The sequence below is a fragment of the Lathyrus oleraceus genome, chromosome 3 (assembly GCF_024323335.1).
Source record: "Lathyrus oleraceus cultivar Zhongwan6 chromosome 3, CAAS_Psat_ZW6_1.0, whole genome shotgun sequence".
Lineage (NCBI taxonomy): Eukaryota > Viridiplantae > Streptophyta > Magnoliopsida > Fabales > Fabaceae > Lathyrus > Lathyrus oleraceus.
In genome coordinates, this window is record NC_066581.1 from 441,682,962 (window position 1) to 441,708,457 (window position 25,496).

General features: G+C 37.6%; 1 protein-coding gene across 1 annotated transcript; it reads left to right on the forward strand.

Annotated features, from left to right (window-relative positions):
* The first annotated feature begins 3,534 nt into the window (after positions 1 to 3,534).
* On the forward strand, positions 3,535 to 5,178 carry LOC127131613 (uncharacterized). Its single transcript, XM_051060527.1, has 3 exons — positions 3,535 to 3,974; positions 4,659 to 4,900; positions 5,033 to 5,178. The coding sequence occupies exons 1-3, from the start codon at positions 3,535 to 3,537 to the stop codon at positions 5,176 to 5,178; spliced, it is 828 nt and encodes a 275-aa protein (XP_050916484.1).
* The last annotated feature ends 20,318 nt before the right edge of the window (positions 5,179 to 25,496 follow it).

Consider the following 25,496-nt stretch of genomic DNA (forward strand, 5'->3'; position numbering starts at 1 on the left):
CCATTGGTCTCTATTGTGATAACAATGGTGCTATCGCACAAGCTAAGGAGCATAGATCTCACCAAGATCCAAACACATACTTAGGCGTTATCATCTCATTCGAGAGATAATAGATAGAGGAGATATGAAAATATGTAGAGTACCTACACTTGACAATATTGCTGACCCACTGACAAAGCCTCTTGCGCAGCAGAAGCGTGATGGTCGTACTAGATCAATGGGGATAAGGGGTATGCCTGATTGGCTCTAGTGCTAGTGGGAGATTGTTGGTGTAAGCCCTAGAGGCCAATACTTTTGGTACTTGTATCGAACTATTTATTAATAATAAAAGGCATTTTCTTTATTATGGTTGATTAATAAAGTCCCTGGAATGGATAGTCCGTTTAATGTATTAAGTGTGACTTAATCATGAGAGCACATTAAACATAAGGACACTATTCTTAAAGTATCCGTAGTCGAGCTTTAGTGTGAAGTGGGATAACATTAAAGCATTAAGATTATTATGTTTGTAGACTGATGATCAAATCTCATGGATCTAGGATAAAGAGTTATCAAGTCTTAAACATAGGTATGAATATTAGGAGTAATATTTATACCGGCTTAACCCGCTATGATAATACTATATAGAAAGTTACGCAAAGTGTCATAAGTTATTCTCATAGTGATAATAGTGTATACCACTCTTCGACCTGAAACCACTATGGATCCTAGATGTAGAGTCAAGTGTTTTATTGCTGATCCAACGTTGTCCGTAACTGGATAAATGTCTATGGGCCCAATATTGAACTGGACAAGGATGACACGGTCTATACCTTGTGTTCAATATAGACATAAGGGCAAAGGGGTAATTATACACATAATTATTATCACAGGAGGTTTTGTCAGATCACATGACATTTTTGTGTCTTGGGTAGCAGTGATGTGTTGCTAGATACCACTCACTGTTTATTATGTTAAATACGTGATTTAATATAATTGCCAACGCCACGAAAACCTATAGGGTCACACACAAAGGACGGATTGATGAGAGATAGAGTAACTAAGGAACATCGTAAGGTACGATGTACTTAAGTAGAATACGAAATATGGTAAGGTACCAAATACTTAAGTGATTTTGGCATATTATGAGATATGGGCCCAAATACACTTAAGTGGGCTTTTTGGCTTGAAGCCCACACAAGTGGTTCTATAAATAGAACTCTTGTGCAGAAGCATTGTATGGGAATACAACACAATTGAAGAGTTGGAATTTCGTATCTCTCTTTCTCTCACTTAAAGCCTTCATTCATAACATCTAGCACTACAATTGAAGGAATCCGTTCGTGTGGACCGAGTAGAGACGTTGTCATCGTTCAAGGTTGTTGATCGCCCCGTGGATCTGTATCCAAGGTTTTGATCATTATAATAGATCTGCACCAAAGGTTTGAATCGCCACAAGAGGTAACGATTCCATCACTGATCATGCCCATTCGTAAGGATCACTAAATGGAGAAATTTTTAAATTCCGCTGCGCCTTGGATGGCAATTCTCCTTCATATTTTACGGTTGGTAAACAACTGTGAAGTGGCCAAAGATGCTTGGGACATTCTCAAGACCACTCATGAAGGCACCTCTAGGGTAAAGATGTCTAGACTTCAGTTGCTCACCTCTAAGTTTGAAAATTTAAGGATGAAAGAAGATGAGAATATCCATGAATTTCATATGAGTATCCTTGAATTAGCTAATGCCTTAGGAGCCCTGGGAGAAAAGATGTCAGATGAAAAATTGGTAAGAAAAATACTCAGGTCACTACCTAAGAGATTTGTTATGAAAGTAACTGCCATAGAAGAATCTCAAGACATCTCCAACATGAGAGTTGATGAGATGGTTGGTTCTCTCCAAACATTTGAGATGGGTTTAAATGATGGCTCTGAAAAGAAAACCAAAAGCATTGCCTTCATATCAAACACAGAAGAAGAAAATAGTCAGGATGTTGATGAAGATTTGGCCAATGCAGTTGCAATGCTGGGGAGACAGTTCAACAGATTGTTAAAAAAGATGGATGTAAGATCCCAGGCAAATGTCAAGAACATCTCATCTGACATCAATAATGGAAGAAGAGAAAGGTCAGAAGAAAAGCCCAAAGAAAGAAAAGAAGTAAAGTGCTATGAATGTGATGGGTATGGACACATTAGAACTGAATGTGGAACCTACCTCAAGAAGCAGAAGATGAGTCTTGTTGCCACCTGGTCTGATGAGAGTGATACTGAGGAGGCTGCAAATCTAGTGACTGCATTGACAGGAAAATGGGGCTCTGATGAATACTCAAGTGATGAAGAAGTGACCTTTAAAGAGTTGGCCTCTACCTACAGAAAGTTGTGTCACAAAAGTGTGGAGCTGTGTAAACAGGTTGAAAGCCAGAAGAAGGGGATAACTCAACTTGAGAATGAGAAGGGGGAACAATTAGAAACCATCTCCAAATTAAAAACAGAAGCAGTGGCCCTAAAGGTCAAGCTAGATGAAAGTCAACAAGTTGAAAGCCAGAGGATAGTACACCTGGAGAATGAAAAGGCAGAACATGTGGAAACCATCTCCAAGTTAAAAACCGAAGCTATGTTCTTAAACTCAAAACTAGAAGAGATGACCAAGTATGTAAGAATGTTAAACACTGGATCAGACTCCTTAGACAAGATTCTCCAAACTGGACTAATCACAGGAGACAAATCTGGAATAGGATACAATAAATCTAAGGCTGAGTGCAGTTACATTAGTTGCAAACCTCAATGCAGCAATAGTAAGAGCAGTCCTGAGATGTCACAACATCAGAGGAGAAGACAGCAGAAAGGGAAACACCAAAGATGGAGATGCCATTACTGTGGGAAATTTGGTCACCTAAAGCCCTTATGCTATAAGTTGTATGGTTACCCTACCTCTGTCCATCAACAGACTCACTATCAACAACACAGGCCTATCAATAAGAAGCAATGGGTTCCTAAGACTAATTTTACAAGTCTATTAGCCCACATTCCCATCAGAACCTCAGCCAAAGAAGAGTGGTATTTTGATAGTGGATGTTCTAGACATATGACTAGAACCCAAGACCTGCTAACTGACCTGCATCATCATACCATAAGCCATGTATCCTTTGGAGATGGAGAAAAAGGTGAAATCAAGGGAACATGTAAGCTTGATTGTCTTGGAGTTCCTAAACTTGACAAGGTTCTACTTGTTAAGGGCTTGACTGCAAATCTAATAAGCATCAGTCAACTATGTGATCAAGGTCTGAATGTTAACTTCACCAACACTTAATGTCTAATTTTTAACAAAGATAGTGAAGTGATTATGAAAGGAATCAGGACCAAAGACAACTGTTACATGTGGAGCTCTCAAATGGGTTTTTCCTCAAAGTGTTCCTATGTCAAAGAGGAAGAAATGAAGATAGCTGCTAGAAGAACCCTCAAGAGTAATGAGAGACAAGTCTGTGGGAAATGTCAGACAAGGATGTCACACCAGAAGCTCAGACTTAACCTCACTTCCAAAGAAAAAAAGGTCATGATGGCCGAAACAACTGAGAGGTTAGATCAAATAGGTGGACATGTGACTAGTTATATGCAGTCTGAAATTGGAGAGAGCTCTGTTGGAACTGGGCCACAAGGGACTATGTGTGCCAAGAATAATGTTAAAAAGATTGAGATGGAGAGTGAAAAGACACCTGCTCCTACAAATTTGAAAGGTGAAAATAGTGTTTATGATGAAAATATATCAGATGGAAGTAGCTGTTCTCAACTGGGTTGGATGGAACTGCTAAGAATTGCATACAATGTCACACACGATATCATGATATTGTATTATGACAACCTGAATATTGCTACAATGTCCAAAAATCATAGTCAGCACAGTTGGACTAAGTACTCTGTTTGCTGTCAACACTCTATTAGAAAATGTGTGAAAGATAAATTCATAGTTCTAAAGCATGAAATACAATCAGCTGACAAGTTTGCAAGGGATTTGATTGATAATCAATTTGAATATGTAAGAGGGAAATTATGGACTTGGATTCTTGAGAAAATATGGCAATTAATATGGAGTGGAAAAGGTAACAAAAATATTGTCTGCCCAATTAAAAGAAAGAGCCACATTAATAATGAATCATTCCCTAGTATTGGAAATAGTATCTATGCCATTTGCACGCTCTACCTGAGCACAACTCTTTCCATCTTCATCAAACTACTCAGAGAACCTCTGCTAGGGAAAAGAAATTTCCTTCAAAAGTTCAACAACATGTCTCAACACCCATCATCATCTAGTTCAAAACCCTTTCATCATACAAGAACTCCCTCCATGGAGTTTCTAGATGAAGATTTGTTGGACGTGACTCCTCTTTGTATGATACCAGGTGACGCCCCATGCCCCTCTTCCATGGCTGGAACTAAGCAAGGTAACATTCCTGAAAAATCTCCTAATAAAGAGGACATGCACTTTACTGATCGTACCATAAGAAACCTAGTTAACAGGATTCTAAATGAAGAACATGCAGTTAAGGATATTTTTACCCCTCTGTCTAGAAGGGACCCCTCTCCTGAGGTGGAAACCCAAGCTGAGAAAGATGATGACTCATCTAAGACAGAAAAGGAAGTAGTTGCTGAGGGATTATGTTCTCTTGGTAAAAATTTACCTAGCAAGAAACCAGCTAGCATGTCTCCTAATACTGCTGAGGATAGTATTGATTTGGAGGAAGAGAGTTCAGAGGAAGAGGATGACACTTTGGTTCACCATGTAAAACCAAGTGCTGCTAGGAAATTGAAGACTAGAAAAGGAAAAACTGTAGATGAAATGATGACAGCCAGGACTAAGAAGAAGACTGCTGGTGTAGGACCCTCTAAATCATGGATCAAGGTTGAGGTTAAGAAGAGAAAAGAAAGTGAGAGTTCTGACTCTGATGAGGATGTCAAAGACGATGTCCCAGACATCTCCCCTGCAAAAAGGCAGGCTGTTAAGAAGTCTCCAGGCAAAGCTGCAGTTGTACACTTAGACAACATCTCTTTTCACTTAGAAGATGGCGCTGCAAAATGGAAGTTTGTCATTCAGAGGAGGGTAGCGGTTGAAAGAGAACTGAGAAAAGAGGTTGTTGAGGTGAAGGAAGTCATGGATTTGATCAAGAATGTTGGATTGATGAAGATTGTGGTTGCTCTGCCCTAATGTTATGAGGAGTTGGTAAAAGAATTTGTTGTAAATATCCTTGAGGAGATTTCTGAAAGGAGCAACAGGGAATTTTGCAAAGTTTTTGTAAGGGGTAGGTGTGTGAGGTTCTCACCAACCATCATCAACAAGTTCCTAGGTAGAGGAACTGATGGAGGAGTGGATCTAGAGACTACAAAAAATGAGGTCTGTAGGATTATTATAGTTGGCCAAGTTAAGGAATGGTCTTGTAGGAACCACCTATCAGCTAGCAAGCTAACTGTCAAATATGCCATCTTGCACAAGATTGGTTCAGCTAATTGGGTGCCTACTAATCATATCTCTACCATCTCCATTAGTCTTGGAAGAATCATTCATGCAATTGGAACCAGGATTAACTATGATTTTGGAAAGTTTATGTTTGACCAAATTATCAGACATGCCTCCACAAATGTTGTGAAGCTGCCCATTTCCTTCCCATCCATTATTTATGGTATTATCTTGAGTCAACAACCAGACATACTCAATACAAATGACTTTCCAAGCAGAAGAAAGCCCCCACTATCCATTCATTATAAGTTATTTGAGGGAATTCATGTCAATGATGTTGTCATGACATCTGCCAGAAGGGAGCCTGCATCTCAAGGAAGCTTAATTGATCAACTGAAAGATACTTGCAAGGAACTGGATAATGGTATAAGGGTAGCCAAGGAAAGAAAAGAAGCTCTAGAAGTTCTAATTAGGAACCTAGAACAGGAAGAAATGGAGAAGGCTGGTAAAGACTCAAATGCCAATACTTCAAGTGAGAGATCAAAAGCTCAATCTAGTGGCAGCTCTGAAAGCTCTGAAGGCTCTGAAGATGAAGGTGATACTTCTTCCTCTGATTGATGGTTTCCCCCCTTTTGTGTTGAAGACTGAAGATTGTGTGAGGTGTGCTGGGAAGACTGTTGTGGCTGATGTTTTGGAAGCTGTTCTGATGTTTGTATGCTGAAGTTTTATTGTTTTTATTTGAAAAATGTGTAATTTGTGGCAGTCCTCATTGATGCCTGTTTGTAATATTTTGGGCTCTTAATGAGTTCCATGGATTTGTTCATTATCTCAGCTATCACAGTTGTGTATGATGATGGTTTGTATCTCCTGAACAATTATGTTTTAACATTTTTAATGTTATAACATATGTGCTGACATTCTCTGCTAGGCTAATTGACATTTATTTTGTCTAATTGGTCACCTTTGGTCAATTTTGACTAAAAAGGGGGCGAAATGTTTATGTGGAGCTGGAGCTGTGAGGAGATATATGTGGCTGGACAGAAGGACAACTATTATTGAAGGAAGTGCACAGGTGTTAAAACAGAATGTTGTTCTCTTTACAGATGTCAAAGGGGATGTCTGATGTGGTGCACAGGTGTTGATGTTGAAGCAGATGTCAGAATGACATTCTGGATGGTACAGGTGTTGTAGTTACAGTGCTGAGATAGAATAATTAGGGAACATCGTAAGGTACGGTGTACTTAAGTAGAATACGAAATATGGTAAGGTACCAAATACTTAAGTGATTTTGGCATATTATGAGATATGGGCCAAAATACACTTAAGTGGGCTTTTTGGCATGAAGCCCACACAAGTGGTTCTATAAATAGAACTCTTGTGCAGAAGCATTGTATGGGAATACAACACAGCTGAAGAGTTGGAATTTCGTATCTCTCTTTCTCTCACTCAAAGCCTTCATTCATAACAGCTAGCACTGCGATTGAAGGAATCTGTTCGTGTGGACTGAGTAGAGACGTTGTCATCGTTCAACGTTCTTGATCGCCCCGTGGATCTGTATCAAAGGTTTTGATCATTATCAGAGATCTGCACCAAAGGTTTGAATCGCCACAAGAGGTAACGATTCTATCACTGATCATGCCCATTCGTAAGGATCACTAAATGGAGAAATTTTGAAATTCCGCTGCGCCTTGGATGGCAATTCTCCTACAGTGGTATCAGAGCCACTTACGAAACCAGGAATCTGATAACTGTTTTTGTTCTGTAATAATATGATTAAAGACAGAATGAATCAAAGGTTAAATAAAGATCGATCAAGTTACATATATGTGATATATGTAATCCTGATGCAAAATACATTATATATGATATAGTGTTCTCGTTTCGTTCACTCAAACCCTCGATGATTGTTTTCCCTTGAGCGATCAATGGTCGTTTGCTTCTTGATCCGACATTAGTATGGCGAAGCAATGACGTGTTGATCAATCATACTGAATTAACAATTGAGATGTGTTTGACTGTCTGAAATTGGTGCATCAGGGTTAGTGACGGCACAAGGGTTGTGTTGTCAGAGAGTTATGCGATTGGGGTTTGACTGCACAAGAGTTGTGCGTTCTAAACACTTTTCCGAACAGTGTTAACCGGTTCACGCGTATGGTTAACCGGTTAATGAGAAACTGAATACAGCCTTCTAAACATTTTTGGAACAGTGTTAACCGGTTAACGCATATGGTTAACCGGTTAACGGAATGCGAAATAAAATTTTTTGAGATTTTCAAACAGTGTTAACCGGTTAACGCATTTGGTTAACCGGTTAACGCAAGGCGGAAAACAGTTTTCCAAGACATTTTCAAACAGTGTTAACCGGTTAACGCAAGGCAGAAAAGAATTTTCTAAAAGTTTTCAAACAGTGTTAACCGGTTAACGCATATGGTTAACCGGTTAACGCAAGGAAAAATTCACCCGTTCGGCTAGAAAAAGTGCTTTGAAGTATCAAGTGTTGATACGAAAAACGACGTCAATTTTAAATGAATTGTTCATTACACTTTTCGAGCAGGGGCGCTGCCCCTTCGACCGGGCAGCGGAACACCCGTTCCCGCTGTCCGGGCAACGGACCCCCGGCTAACTCTGCGTAGTGTGATCGGTCGTCAAAGTTTAATTTGATTTTAATTAATTAAAGGAATTAATAATAATAATAAAGTGTTTATTATTGTCTTGTGGTGATCGGTTATGGCCTTAGTTTTCCTTTGTTTTGTTTTGGGTTTTTAAAATACGACCTGCGTGTCGTGCCTCTCTCTTAATCTCCCAAAAGTAACTTCTTTTCTCATCTCACTCCCTCGTATGTAAAACGAGTTTCTTTCATGTAATGTAATGATATGAAGAAAGCAAAGAAGTCAGTGCCAAAGGAGGACAACCTTGAAGATCTTGCTTGGAGAAGCTTAGATCGTTGTAGGTTAGCTTAGGTTCTCTCATTGGCTTGAGAGAACAATTGCGCTAGGGGTCATAACTGTTTCATTATGTATGTATGTATGTTGATGCATGTGAATGTATGTTGATGCATGTGAGAGACGGTTTATATGATAAACAAGCCGGTGAGATCAGAAAAATTGCAATTCCCTCAAAATAAATATTAAGTTTAAGCTTTCCAAGTTTTAACACTCATCAAGACTAGTATCAAATAATGTAGGTTTCGCCTACGCGAGGTGCATGTTCTATATTAGTAAGGTGCGATGGGATAATTGTAATATCCAACTGTTAAAACAATGGGTCAAACTTAACTAAACAAATTATAATAAGATTATATATATGTTTAAAAGCAAGAGTTGGGAATGATCCATATGATGGATTGGAATAAGGAGTTATTCACCCAACTGTAATTTTCGAGAGTTGTATGAGATACAATTGGAAGGAGTTCCTACCTAAATAACCTAGTTTTGTGTAATCCGCCTACGCGGACTTAGAACGAAGTGAAATATGGATCTCGATCCACTAGAAAATCTTCCAACGGGATTTTCCGAATCAGATGATGAGGGTCATTTGTTTTGAGTAAAATAGTGGGAGCGTATTTAATTAAAGGCCTAATTAAATATGTCCATGATACTTATATTTTCATTAATCCTTATGTAGATTACCATCACAGCAAACACCTCTAACAACATCCTGCGATCAATCCTTGATAAGGAAAAATTGTCTGGGACAAATTTTCTGGATTGGCACCGAAACCTGAGGATTGTCCTCAAACATGATAAAAAGTTGTATGTCTTGGAGACACATGTTCCTAAAGAGGAACCTCCTAGTTCTGCACCTAAGGCAGAAAGAGATGCTTATAAGAAGCATGTCGATGATGCCAATGAAACTGCTTATCTCATGCTAGCTACCATGAACTCAGAATTTCAAAAGCAACATGAGAACATGTCAGCGTTCGATACGATCGAACACCTGAAGTTGCTCTATCAAGAGCAAGCAAGGCATGCGAGGTTTGAAGTTTCAAAAGCCCTTTTTCAAAGCAAGTTAGCTTAGGGAGCCCCTGTAGGTCCCCATGTACTCAAGATGATTGGGTATGTGGAGAACCTTGAGAGATTGGGTTTTCCCCTCGAAAAGGAACTTGCAACTGATTTGATCTTGCAATCGTTGCCAGATAGTTTCAGTCAATTTGTCCTAAATTTCAATATGATTCATATGGACAAATCTCTTCCTAAAATGCTCGCCATGTTAAGAACTGCCGAGCAGAATCTGAAGTCAAAAGGGAAGTCCATTCTGATGATCGGAAATGGAAAGAGACAAAACAAAAGGCCCACTAAGCGAGTGATAAGGGGAAGGGCAAGGAAGTTGCCAATCCCAGACCCACTGCTGTTTTGAAGCCTAGTGGAGGCATAGCAAAAGAAGCACCTGCTTCCATTGCGGTAAGACCGGACACTGGAAGAGGAACTGCCCAAAGTACATGGAAGATAAGAAGAATGGAGTAGAGACTTCAACTTCAGGTATTTTTGTTATTAATTTATCTACTTCTACATCATGGGTATTAGATACTGGATGCGGTTCTCACATTTGTACAAATGTGCAGGAACTAAAAGGGAGTAGAGATTTGGCAAAAGGTGAAGTCGACCTACGAGTTGGCTATGGAGCAAAGGTTGCTGCTTTAGCCGTAGGAACATTTGTATTGACTTTACCTAGTGGTTTAATAATTCAGTTAGAGAACTGTTATTATGTACCTGCAATCAGCAGGAATATTATTTCCATTGCTTGTTTGGACAAGTTTGGTTTTTTCATTTATAATAAAGAACAATTGTTGCTCAATTTATTTGAATGATATATTCTATGCTACTGCACAAATGAACAATGGACTATATGTCCTTGATCTTGAAATGCCTATTAATAACATTAATACAAAAGGGTGAAACCTAACGAGTTAAAACCAACTAGGTAAGAATATTAAAACTCTTCGATCAGATCGAAGTGATGAGTATTTAATCCTAGAGTTTGATGACCATCTGAAAGAGTGTGGGATCCTATCCCAACTTACTCCTCCTGGAACATCCCAATGGAAAGGTGTATCTGAGAGAAGAAATCGAACCCTATTGGACATGGTCTGATCAATGATGAGTCACACCAATCTTCCAAACTCCTTTTGAGGACATACACCATTGACATCAGCTTACACACTTAACCGTGTTCCATCCAAAAGGTTGAAAAGACACCATATGAGATATGGAGTGGTAAGAGACCACATATGTCTTGCATGAAGATTTGGGGTTGCGAAGTTTATGTGAAACGACAAATTTCAACTAAGCTTGAGCCCAAATCTGACAAATGCTTATTTGTGGGGTATCCTAAAGAAACAATAGTATATTATTTCTACAATCCTTCTGAGGGCAAAGTGTTTGTCGCTCGAACTTGAGTTTTCCTAGAAAGGGATTTTATTTCCAAAGGAATCAGTGGGAGGAAAGTAGAACTTGAAGAAATTCAAGAATCACAAAGTATCGATACACCTATGGAGGAATTAGAGCAGGAAACACAAGTAGTTGTGTAAGAGCAACCTGCTCAAGTAGAACAAGACCAGCGTAGGTCAGGCAGGATACGTCACCTACCTGAGATATATGGATATCTGATCTAGGTGATGTATTACTCATGGATCAAGATGAGCCTGTGACCTACTCATGGAATCTTCGTTTTGATGAAACAGTTAAACTGTATGGATTCATCAAGAACGAAGATGACCGTTGTGTCTACAAGAAGGTTAGTGGGAGCATGACCGTATTCCTGGTATTATATGTAGGTGACATATTACTCATTGGAATCGATATCCCTACCCTGCAACAAGTAAAGTCTTGGTTGGGGAAATGCTTTTCTTTGAAGGACCTAGGTGAAGCAGCCTATATATTAGGAATCAGAATCTATAGAGATAGATCACAAAACTGCTTGGCCTAAGTTAGAGTACATACATAGACAAAGTGCTGAGACGCTTTAATATGAATGATTCCAATCTGGTTATGTGTTTTGCTTAAATGGTGGCACTGTGAGCTTGAAAAGTTCAACACAAGATGCAGTTGCTGATTCTACAACTGGGGCCGAGTATATTGTTGCCTTAAGTGCAGCAAAGGAAGCTATTTGGATCAATAAACTTGGCATAGTCCCTAGCATTGTGGATCCCATTGGCCTCTATTATAATAACAATGGTGTTATCGCAAAAGCTAAGGAGCCTAGATCTCACCAACGATCCAAACACATACTTAGGCGTTGTGCGAAAATATGTGAAGTACCTACACTTGACAATGTTGCTGACCCACTGACAAAGCCTCTTGCGCAGCAGAAGCATGATGGCCATACTAGATCAATGGGCATACGGGGTATGCCTGATTGGCTCTAGTGCTAGTGGGAGATTGTTGATGTACGCCCTAGAGGCCAATACTTTTGGTACTTGTATCGAATTATTTATTAATAATAAAAGGCATTTTCTTTATTATGGTTGATTAATAAAGTCCCTGGAATAGATAGTCCGTTTAATGTATTAAGTGTGACTTAATCATGAGAACACATTGAACATAAGGACACTACTCTTAAAGTATCCGTAGTCGAGCTTTAGTGTGAAGTGGGATAACATTAAAGCATTAAGACTATTATGTTTGTAGACTGATGATCAAATCTCATGGATCTAGGATAAAGAGTTATCAAGTCTTAAACATAGGTATGAATATTAGGAGTAATATTTATACCGGATTAACCCGCTATGAGAATACTATATAGAAAGTTATGCAAAGTGTCATATGTTATTCTCATGGTGATAATAGTGTATACCACTCTTCGACCTGAAACCACTATGGATCCTAGATGTAGAGTCGAGTGCTTTGTTGCTGATCCAACGTTGTCGGTAACTGGATAACCATAAAGACAGTTGATGGGTACTCCACAAAGCATGCTGAGGGACATGAGTGTCCTAGATGGAATTTGCCCATCCTGTGTAACAAGATAAATGTCTATGGGCCCAATATTGAACTGGACAAGGATGGCACGGTCTATACCTTGTGTTCAATACAGACATAAGGGCAAAGGGGTAATTATACACATAATTATTATCACAGGAGGTTTTGTCAGATCACATGACATTTTCGTGACTTGGGTAGCAGTGATGTGTTGCTAGATACCGCTCACTGTTTATTATGTTAAATGCGTGATTTAATATAATTGCCAACGCCGCGAAAACCCATAGGGTCACACGCAAAGGACGGATTGATGAGAGATAGAATAATTAAGGAACATCGTAAGGTACGGTGTACTTAAGTAGAATACGAAATATGGTAAGGTACCAAATACTTAAGTGATTTTGGCATTTTATGAGATATGGGCCAAAATGCACTTAAGTGGGCTTTTTGGCTTGAAGCCCACACAAGTGGTTCTATAAATAGAACCCCTTGGGTAGAAGCATTGAATCTTACTGAGACAAAAAATACAACTGAAGAGTTGGAATTTCGTATCTCTCTCTCACTCAAAGCCTTCATTCATAACAGCTAGCACTGCGATTGAAGGAATCCGTTCGTGTGGACTGAGTAGAGACGTTGTCATCGTTCAACGTTCGTGATCGCCCCGTGGATCTGTATCAAAGGTTTTGATCATTATCAGAGATCTGCACCAAAGGTTTGAATCGCCACAAGAGGTAACGATTCTATCACTGATCATGCCCATTCGTAAGGATCACTAAAAGAAGAAATTTTTAAATTCCGCTGCGCCTTGGATGGCAATTCTCCTACAGTTCGGGTTAGGTATTTCAGCATTGTTCTGACTTGCTTATTTTCCCCACAGATGTCTTTATCTCCCCAGCTGAGTCTTTCCATTTATTTACTTTCATGGAATCCATCGTGTCCCCCCATCAGTTTTAAGTCGTAGCCTGGCCTACACATAACCCTCTTTATCCATAGAGTCTCTGTCTCCTTAGTGAGTTTTCCTTATGGAACGCATTATGCTCCTACGGACCTTCAGTCTCTCTTGATTCTTTTCCTCTGTGACAATATTTCCCCACAAAGATTTATTTTTACATTCATATCATATGCATCATGATGTCTCTTAGGGACCAAAATTTGTTTCTATATGTTGTTATTTAAGCCCATTCTACTTAGTCGATACGAAGATTTTAACCTTCATCTCCTCAGCTAGAACGTCCTTAAATAGGGGAAGCTGTAAGACCCCAATTTTGACCCTATGATCCCTCATGCTATATCATCATATACATTGGCATTGGGACCACACCTTGGCATCCTCCTTACCCCTTATTCATTGGGTTTGCATTGGGAGAGATCATCCAACACCATGTGATTGTATCATACTTTCTATCTTTATCATTTACTAACTAAAATACCAAAAATATGTCTTTGTATTTTTCTAACTCTTTTGTAGGTAGTGCACATGCTCACCTATGCTCTAACAAGCTCATATCTAGGGTTTGAGACCCTTAGTGCAAGGAGCTCAATCAATAAATGGTTTACTATTACTCTAGGCATCATGTATTAATCCCCTTGAACTTCACATGTTATTTTGATCAAGAATTCATCAAGAGTTTGGAATTGGTTTGCCTTGGAAACCCTAGTTCATATGGGTATCTTATGTAACTTCTTCAACAAGCTTCTTCACCAATTGATCAAATATCTCAAAGAATACTTAAAATTTCACCATATTATGCATATATGATCTCCCATGAGTCCCAAAAGTCAATAGAATTGCAAGCTAGCAAGTTGGTTCATGGTGGTTGACCAGAGGAATTTATCTATTTAAAACTGGGGTTCCCTACACCCTATCTCCTACAATTTTTGTCATATGAAAATGATTCCAAGATAAAGGTTACTCTAAATGACAATCCAAACAACTTTCAGGTTGAGGTCTAGAGCTATTTTTGCTTGTAAAGTCATTTTTTATGGTGAAAGATTATAGGTCATTTTGTCTAAACCCTAATTTGGAGGTCAACTTCCCAGGACCATAACTTGCACAATTTTTATGAGATGAAAGATTTCCAAGTTGCACAATCAAATTCAATATGTCTACTACAACATGATGGTTGTGAGTGAACCAGTCCGGTGAAGCTCACCAGAGAAGGAGACCGGAGCTTTGACTCCGGTGGTGTGCTGGCATTCATCTGAGCCACAAGATCCATTTGAAATTTATAATCTCGTGTGTTGATTTTGCATACCATTCCTGCAGCGCTTTGACTTGTGTCCACCATGGAACATGCGCTAGCAGCCACTTGATCTGCCACCTCAATTAATGAGGGAGATCAAGTGGTCCACGTTTTTTCTTATTTTCTGATTTTCATTTTATTTGGTTTATTTTCATTAATTCATATTAATTTTAATATTGATCCAAAAAATATGAGAGTTTCACCAAAAAAAATTAAATAAATTCCTCTTTTATTTTCTAAATTAAAATCATGTTTTGGATCATTATTAATATTTTTCATTATTTAATTGTTTTTGTGAATATTTTTAATTGTTTAAAAATAGTTTTAAGTTTCCAAAAATTATGAAATTTTTTCTCCAAGGTACTTTGACCTTGTTTGACCTATGATAAATCTCATGGCTATTTCTTTGGTGTTTTAATGAGGTTTTAGGAATTTGACCAACCATAATTTAATTAAATGCATATTTTAATTGATTTTAATTATTTAAATGCAAAATAAATTGTGTTGAGCTTTTGATATTGACTTGATGAGTTTGACTTGTATTGTTGGGCCTTGGTCAAGGTTGATTTGACTTTGTTGAGTTAAAATCATTGGATTTAGGGGATTGATGAAATGTACATTTCATCTCCCAAAATGAATGAATGATTTTAATTTGATAAAAGTCCTCCTTTGACCAATTCGTGTTGATTCCATTCCCCCTCCCTCTTCACCTTGATCTCATTTTCTTCTCATTCATATCATGGACCTATGATATCTCTATATCCTAAGGCTAGTTGATTGCAAAATCAACACAAGTGTGGATGAGATTAGGTCCACCTCTTTTGCATATTCTTCTAATTGTGGTATGTTTTAGGAGTATGGTTCATAATACCATATCTCTAACATGCATTAACACTAAAATTTCTATTGCCCAACCTCAAATAGTTGTGACTTCTACATAAGTCCAATTATGATTGCTTAACATAATGTTAAATTTGTGACACAAAAGGCATAGCATTCTAGTAAGTGAGATTGTAAGTCTCCCCTCTTTAGCTTGTGCGATAGCACCATTGTTATCATAATAGAGACCAATGGGATGCACAGTGCTATGAACTATGCCAAGTTCACTAATGAACTTTTTGATCCAAACAACTTCCTTTGCTGCACTTGAGGCAGCAATATACTCGGCCTCAGTTGTAGAATCAGCAACTGTATCTTGCTTTGAACTTTTTCCAACTCACAGCGCCACCGTTTAAGAAAAACATATAACTAGATTGCGATCTAGAGTCATCTTTATCTGTCTGGAAGCTAGCATCGGTGTAACCAATTACAGCAAGCTCTTCCTGACCTCCATATATCAAGAGTGAGTCCTTATTCCTTCTCAAATACTTAAGGATATTCTTGACAGCTATCCAATTAGCATCATCGGGATCAAATTGGTACCTACTCGTTGCACTTAAAGCATACGAGACATCTGGTCGAGTACATAACATGTCATACATGATAAATCCTATTGCATATTCATATGTAATCTTATTCATGAGATCCCTTTCTTCCTTAGTTGAAGGGGATTGTGTTTTTGATAGATACAAGCCCTGTTGCATAGGTATGAATCCTTTCTTAAAATCATGCGTATTAAAGTGTCTCAACACTTTGTCTATGTATGTACTCTGACTTAGGCCAAGCAGTTTTTGTGATCTATCTCTATAGATCCTGATTCCTAATATATAGGTTGCTTCACCTAGGTCCTTCATAGAAAATCACTTCCCTAACCAAGACTTTACTTGTTGCATGGTAGGGATATGTTTCCAATGAGTAATATGTCATCTACATATAATACCAGGAAAACGATCATGCTCCCACTAACCTTCTTATAGACACAAGGCTCATCTTCGTTCTTGATGAATCCATAATGTTTTACTGTTTCATCAAAACTAAGATTCCAGCTTCTGGAAGCTTACTTCAATCCATAGATTGATCTTTGTAACTTACATATCTTTTGGGCTTCTTCTGGTATGTCAAATCCTTCAGGCTGTGTCATGTACACATCCTTAAGAAGATTCCCATTAAGGAAAGCAGTTTTGACATTCATATGCCATATTCCATAATCATGATATGCAGCGATAGCAAGTAAAATCTAAACACATTTAAGCATTGCAACTGGGGAAAAGGTTTCATCATAGTCAACTCCGTGAATTTGTTTATATCCTTTTGCAATTAGTCTTGCCTTATAGGTATTTACCTTACCATCCATGTCAATGTTCTTTTTGAAGACCCACTTGCATCCTATAGGGTTAACTCCTATAGGAGGCTCTACCAAGGTCCAAACATGGTTTCTGTACATGGAATCCATTTCAGATTTCATGGCTTCTAGCCACTTCTCAGACTCGGGACCAATTATGGCCTCTTGGTAGGTCACAAGCTCATCTTGATCCATGAGTAGTAAATCACCTTGATTAGTTATGAGATATCCATATCTCTCAGGTGGGTGACGTATCCTGCTTGACCTACGCTGGTCTTGTTCTACTTGAGCGGGCTGCTCTTTCACAACTACTTGTGTTTCCTGCTCTAATTTCTCCATAGGTATATCAATGCTTTGTGATTCTTGAATTTCTTCAAGCTCTACTGTCCTCCCACTGATTCCTTTGGAAATAAAATCCTTTTCTAGGAAAACTCCAGTTCGAGCGACAAACACTTTGCCCTTAGAAGGATTGTAGAAGTAATACCCTCTTGTTTCTTTAGGATACCCCACAAATAAGCATTTGTTAGATTTGGGCTCAAGCTTAGATGAAATTTTTTGTTTCAAATAAACTTCGCAATCCAAAATCTTCATGTAAGACATATGTGGTTTCTTACCACTCCATATCTCATATGGTGTCTTCTCAACCTTTTTGGATGAAACACAGTTAAGTGTGTAAGTTGTTATCAGTAGTGCATGTTCCCAAAAGGAGTTTGGAAGATCGGTGTGACTCATCACGGATTGGACCATGTCTAACAAGGTTCGATTTCTTCTCTCAAATACACCGTTCAATTGGGGTGTTCCAGGAGGAGTAAGTTGGGATAGGATCCCACACTCTTTCAGATGGTCATCAAACTATAGGCTTAAATACTCACCACCTCGATCTGATCAAAGAGTTTTAATATTCTTACCTAGTTGGTTTTATACTTCATTCTTGAATTTCTTGAACTTTTCAAAGGACTCTGATTTGTGTTTCATTAAATACACATAACCATATCTACTGAAATCATCAGTAAATGTGATGAAGTACTGAAAACCTCCTCTGGCTGGTATGTTCAGTGGTCCACATACATCAGTATGTATGAGGGCCAAAAGATCATTAGCTCTTTCGCCTTTTCCTGTGAATGGAGACTTTGTCATATTTCCAATTAAACAGGATATGCATGTCTCATATGATTCATAATCAAAAGATTCCAAGAGTCCATCTTTATGGAGTTTGGAAATGCGTTTCTCATTTATGTGGCCTAATCGACCACGCCAAAGGTAAGTTGGATTTAACTCATTAGGTTTCATCCTTTTAGTATTAATGTTATAAATAGGCACTTCAAGATCAAGGACATATAGTCCATTTTTCATTTGCGCAGTAGCATAGAATATATCATTCAAATAAATAGAGCAACAATTGTTCTTTATTATAAATAAAAAACCAAACTTGTCTAAACAAGAAACGGAAATAATATTCCTGCTAATTGCAGGTACATAATAACAGTTCTCTAACTGAATTATTAAACCACTAGGTAAAGTCAATACATAAGTTCCTACGGCTAAAGCAGCAACTTTTGCTCCATTGCCAACTTGTAGGTCAACTTCACCTTTTGCCAAATCTCTACTCCTTTTTAGCCCCTGCATATTGGTACAAATGTGAGAACCGCATCCAGTATCTAATACCCATGATGCAGAAGTAGATAAATTAATTTCAACAATAAAAATACTTGAAGTTGAGGTCTCTACTCCATTCTTATCTTCCAGGTACTTTGGGTAGTTTCTCTTCCAGTGTCCGGTCTTACCGCAATGGAAGCAGATGCCTTCCTTTGTTATGCCTCCACTAGGCTTCAAAGCAGGAGCAGTGGGTTTGGGTTTGGAAACTTCCTTGCCTTTCCCTTTATCACCCTGCTTGGTGGGTCTTTTGTTCTGTCTCTTTCCATTTCCAATCATCAGAATGGACTTCCCTTTTGACTTCAGATTCTGCTCAGCAGTTCTTAACATGGCTAGCATTTCAGGAAGAGATTTGTCCATATCATTCATATTGAAATTAAGGACAAATTGACTGAATCTATCTGGCAACGATTGCAAGATCAAATCATTCGCAAGTTACTTTCCGAGGGGAAAACCCAACCTCTCAAGGTTCTCCACATACCCAATCATCTTGAGCACATGGGGACCTTCAGGGGCTCCCTCGGCTAACTTGCCTTGAAAAATGGATTTTGAAACTTCAAACCTTTCATGCCTTGCTTGCTCTTAATAGAGCATCTTCAGGTGTTCGATCATATCGAACGTTGCCATGTTCTCATGTCGCTTTTGTAACTCTGAGTTCATGGTAGCTAGCATGAGGCAAGCGGTTTCATTGGCATCATCAACATGCTTCTTATAAGCATCTCTTTCTGCCTTAGGTGCAAAACTAGGAGGTTCATCTTCAGGGACAGGTTTCTCCAAGACATACAGCTTTCTATCATGTTTGAGGACAATCCTCAGATTTCGGTGCCAATCCAAAAAAATTGTCCTAGACAATTTTTCCTTGTCAAGGATTGATTGTAAAATATTGTTAGAGGTGTTTGTTGTCATGGTAATCTACATGAAAATAATGAAAATATAAGTATCAATAACATATTTAATTAGGACTTTAATTAAATATGCTCCCACTATTTTACTCAAAACAAATGACCCTCACCATTTGATTCAGAAAATCCCTTGGAAGATTTTCTAGTGGATCGAGATCCACATTTCACTTTGTTTTAAGTCGCGTAGGCGAATTATACAAAACTAGGTTATTTAGGTAGAAACTCTTTCCAATTGTATCTAATACAACTCTCGAATATTTTAGTTGGGTGAATAACTCCTTATTCCAATCCATCACATTGATTATTTCCAACTCTTGCTTCTAAACATATATAATCTTATTATAATTTGTTTAGTCAAGTGTGACCCATTGTTTTAGCAATTGGATATTACAATTATCCTATCGCACCTTACTAATATAAAATATGCACCTCGCGTAAGCGAAACCTACATTATTCGATACAAGTCTTGATGAGTGCTAAAACTTGGAAAGCATAAACTTAATATTTAATTTGAGGGAATTTGCAATTATTCTGATCTCACCGGCTTATTTATCATATAAATCGTCTCACACATGCATCAACATACATAATGAAACAGTTATGGCCCCTAGCACAATTGTTCTCCCAAGCCAATGAGAGAACCTAAGGTAACCTAATAACGATATAAGCTTCTCCAAGCAAGATCTTCAAGGTTGTCCTCCTTTGATATTGTATTCTTCTCTTTCTTCATAACATTACATTACATAAAATAAACTCGTTTTACATACGAGGGAGTGATATGAGGAAAGAAGTTACATTAAGAGATTAAAAGAGAGCCACGACACACAGGTCGTATTTTAAAGTCCCAAAACAAAATAAAGGAAAACTAAGGTTATAACCGATCACCAGAAGACAATAATAATAAACACATTATTATTATTAATTAAAATTCTGTTAATTAATTAAAACCAAATTGAATAATTCATTTTAAAGCACAACTCTTGCGCAGTCACAACCCTAATCGCATAACTCTTTGATGGCACAACCCTTGTGTCGTCATGAACCCTAATGCACCAATTTAAGACCGTCAAACACACCTAGATTGTTAATTCAGTATGATTGATCAACATGTCATTGCTTGACCATACTAATGTCAGATCAAGAAGCAAATGACCATTGATCGCTCAAAGGAAAACAACCATTAAGTGTTTGAATGAACCAAAAAGAAACAGTATATCATTTATACCATATTTTGCATTAGGATTACTTATATCATATATATAACTTGATCATCTCAATTGCGTAACCTATGGACAATCGATGTATCGCTGCTTCACCATACTAACGTCGGATTCCGAAGCATAGTCAATATCAATCATCCAAATTGTACACACATGATGCCAAATTTAATTATTCGTTTATTCTTTGATTCATTTTGTATTTTAATCGTATTAATACAGAAAATACATAAAATACAGAAAATAAACAGGTATCAGATGCATGGTTTCGTAAGTGGCTCTGATACCACTGAAGGAGAAGACTGATCCAAAACGCGGCGGAATTTTAAAAAATTCTCCTCTAGTGATCCTTACGAATGGGCATGATCATTGATAGAATCGTTACCTCTTGTGGTGATTGAAACCTTTGATGAAGATCTACGGAGCGATCACGAACGTTGAATGGTGACAACACCTCTACTCAGTCCACACGAACGGATTCCTTCAATCTCAGTGCTAGCTGCTATGAATGAAGGATTTGAGTGACAGAGAGAGAGAGAGAGAGAGAGAGAGAGAAACAAAATTACAACTGCACAAATGCTTCTGCACAAGGGTTCTATTTATAGAACCACTTGTGTGGGTTGCAAGCTAAAAAGCCCACTTAAGTGTATGTGGCTCATATCTTATGATATGCCAAAATCACTTAAGCGTGTGGTACCTTACCATATTTCGTATTCTACTTAAGTACACGATGTTTTACAATTCACTTAAGTGCACCGTATCTTATGGCGTTCCTTAGTTACTTTATCTCTCATCAATTCGTCCTTTTGTGTGTGACCCTATAGGTTTTCGCGACATTAACAATTATATTTAATCACGTATTTAACATAATAAACAGTGAGTGGTATCTAGCAACACATCACTGCTACCCAAGACACAAAAATGTCATGTGATCTGACAAATCCTTTTGTGATAATACTTATGTGTATAATTACTCTTTTGCCCTTATGTCTATATTGAACACAAGGCATAAATCGTGTCATCCTTGTCCAGTTCAATATTGGGCATGTAGACATTTATCCTGTTACGCAGGATGGGAAAATTCCATCTAGGTCACTCATGTCCCTCAGCTTGCTTCCTGGAGTACCCATCAACTGTCTTTATGGTCATCCAGTTATGGACAATGTTTGATCAACAATAAGGCACTCGACTATACATCTAGGGTACATAGTGGTTTCAGGTCAAAGGGTGGTACACACCATTATCACCATGAGAGTAACTTATGACACTTAGCATAAAATTCTATGTATTATTCTCATGGCGGGTCAATCCAGTATAAATATTACTTATACGTATGTTTAAGACTTGATAACTCTTTATCCATGATCCATGAGATGTGATCATTAGTCTATATACATAATAGTCTTAATGCTTTAATGTTATCCCACTTTATAACAAATCTCGACTATGGATACTTTAAGAATAGTTTATGTTTAATGGGATCTCATGATTAAGTCACACTTGATACATTAAACAGACTAGTTGTTCTAAGGACTTTATTAAACAAAGATAATAAAGAAAACTCCTTTTATTATTAATAAATAATTCTATACAAGTACCAAAAGTATTGGGCTCTAGGGCTTTAACCAACACATATATGTATAAGATGAAGTAAGGTGAAGTATCCCTTGATATATTTGATCAAATGTTGAAGAAACTTGTTGAGAAAGTCACACAAGATACTCAGATGAATTTAGGATTCCAAGGCAAACAAGCTTCCAACTCTTAATGAATTCTTGATCAAAATGATAAATGGAGATCATGGGGATCCATATATGATATCTAGAGTAAAATTGAACCATCTCTTGATTGATCTCCTTGCATTTAGGGTCTCAAACCCTAGATGTGAGCTTGGTGAGGCATAGGTGAACACACACACTACCTACAAAAGAAGTAAACTATATATTGACATATTTTTGGTATTTGGGTTAGTAAATAAATAATAAATAAAGTATGATACGATCAAATATGCTTGATTATCTCTCCAAATGCAAACCCAATGAATGAGGGGTAAGGAGGATGCCAAGGTGTGATCCCAAAGCCAATGCATATGATGAGATAGCATGAGGGATTTTAGGGTCAAAATTGGGATCTTACAATTAGGAAAAATGAACCTTTGCATACCCTTAGCATAATGCAAAATTATGTAAAAAGGTGTTGTGTTGTGAAAATGGCAATGGTGTAAAGTGGAGGTCATGACATGTTTCTAGGCCAGACTAGGCCACTTGGCCAATCCAACTTTGATGTCCTTAAGTGATGAATTAGGTCTTGATCCTTGAAACAAAGTTGGAGAGGAGTCAATTTAGGACATTTAGCTCAAAGTATATCCTTAAAATGTTAAAATATGAACATCTTATGGGTTTGGACCAAATGGTAGGCCAAAATTGCCAAACCTTGACCAACCAACATGCCCTAAAATTGCAATTTCTATGTTTCTTGAATTCCAAGGAACCATGATAATTGTTTGAAGACCGAATAATCAAAACTTTATAGAAACAAAACCTTGATGCTTTGTAGGATGATTATGATTCATGCTTGTGGGTGAAACCATTGATCTTAAGTTGTTGATTCAAAGGTTCAAACCAAAAACTTTCACTTGTAATGCCATGTATGAATGAGGTGGATGGATATTTGATGAATGAGGATTGAAGTTAGGAAAGTAAGGTTTTTAAAAGTATGTATGGACTTTGGTCATGGTTGACCAAAAAGTCAAATGTTGACCAAAGTCAAACTTTGGCCAAAACTGATCTATGGGGTTCCTTGAATGAATGAAGCATGGAATGAGTTTGAGTTGGATGTTGATGGACTAATGGATAATGAGGTTATCAAGTGATATATCCATGAAGTAAATTTTCAATCAAAAAGTCCAATCATAGAATCAAAGGGGCACGATTAGGGTTTCATGGACCAAAAGGTTCCTCAAGGGCCAAAGTCAAGCAAACTAGAGTTTGGGTGCATGAGGTGTTTAGGAGTAGTTTCACAAGGTTGATGTACAATCAATGGTTGTATATTAGGGATTCATAAAGGTCAAGGTCAAAGAACAAAGTAAAATGATGACTTGTACAAGCCACAAAAGATCAAGGGGCTAGGGTTGAGGCCCATGAATGACTAGATGAATAAGCAAAGCTTCCAATCAAGGCTCACCACCCAATTGGGGTTTTAGAGGTGAATGGATGACTTGTGTGTCTCACAAAGTCAATAAGTGCTTGAAGATAATAATTAGGATTTAGGGTGGATTGGACACACCCTAAAAAATCAATAAATCTTGGGTGGTTCTCAGATATGAACATTGTGTCTTGACTCTATGTAGCATGCTCTCTTGATAAGAATGTAAAATGCCAATGAGATTATGAAATGATGAATGTATGTTTTGCATTAGGATCATGAAGGTTGTATTAGATGTAGGGTAAATTTGGGGTATGACAACCGCTAAGTCCCAAAACGCTGGAAAATACATAGAATTTATTTTTCTGTGTCTTCCACCATGGAAGCCCTTACAGACCTCCGATTTTGATTCTGTTAAAAGCCTTGATCTCAAAATTTGAAATACAACAATTATCCAATGATTAAAACCACAAATTCACAATTTATCACATATTGACATTAACCAAATCATGGATTTTCATACTTTCGTATTTACCCTCAAATCTCCAAAACCCCAACAATGGTGAAAACATATTAGCAAATCAAAATGGAAATTATCATTAATTTAAGTACACAAATTTTACCAACAATCACAACACGTATCATAAAATCAATATCAATTTACAAAATTAAATCAAACTTCAATGCTCTATTGGAGGTTAAGGACTCCTCTACCCTACCCCTCACGCATAATCTTTATTGAAAGTTATTCTCCCCCCTTACCTTAGATTTTTCCAGCAAAGTTCCTCCAAACTCTATCAATGGATGCTCTCCCTATGCCTTCTCTTGCTCTTTCTCTTACCCTAGCCTCTTTTTCCTCTTTCAATTCAAGTACGGTCAAAAACTCTCTAACTCTCTAACTTTTATTTTATAATAACAAAACTCATAAGTTTTGGATTTACCTTTCTATACCCACTTACTCGCAAAAACCCAACAATGCTCTTCCTCTTTTATTTCCTATATTTAATTATTCTATTCTTATTATTTTATCTCTAATAACAAAATAATTAAATTCTCTAAAAATTCTGCTACTCATATTATTTCATTTAATAATTAAAACACTATTATTTAAATAATAAAATAAAAACATTATTTCAATTAATAAAATAATTATAAGTTATTCTATCTTTCTCCAATTACTCTCCACACCCTACTACAAGGTCACTTACCCTCTCTCATCCACATTCATTTATCCACCCACACAAAATAATCAAATAAATACACAAAAAGTATAATGAAATTAAAATAAAATAATTTATTAAAATTGTGGTGTTACAACTCTCTCTCTCACTTAAAGAATTTTCGCCCTCGAAAATTACCTTAAGAAAATAAAGTCGAATACGACTCTCTCATCTGACTCTCAAGCTCCCAATTCATGTTTCCACCAGTTGGTCCTTCCCAAACTATCTTCACCAAGGTAATCCCCTACCACATAACTATTTCACTTCCATATCCTTTATTCGCATGGGTGATGCCTTAATAGTCAAGTTATCCCTCACCTACACATCATCCACGTGGATCATATGACACGTATCCGGGATGTATCTCCTCTACTAAGACACATAAAACTCATCATGAAGATTATCAAGTGATGGTGGCAAAGCAATCTGATAAGTCGTTTCTCATATCCTCTGCAATATCTCGTATGGACCAATGAAATGTGACGTGATCTTTCGAGACCAACACCAATTACCGGAGTAACTCTAATAAACACATGATCTCCTTCTTGGAAC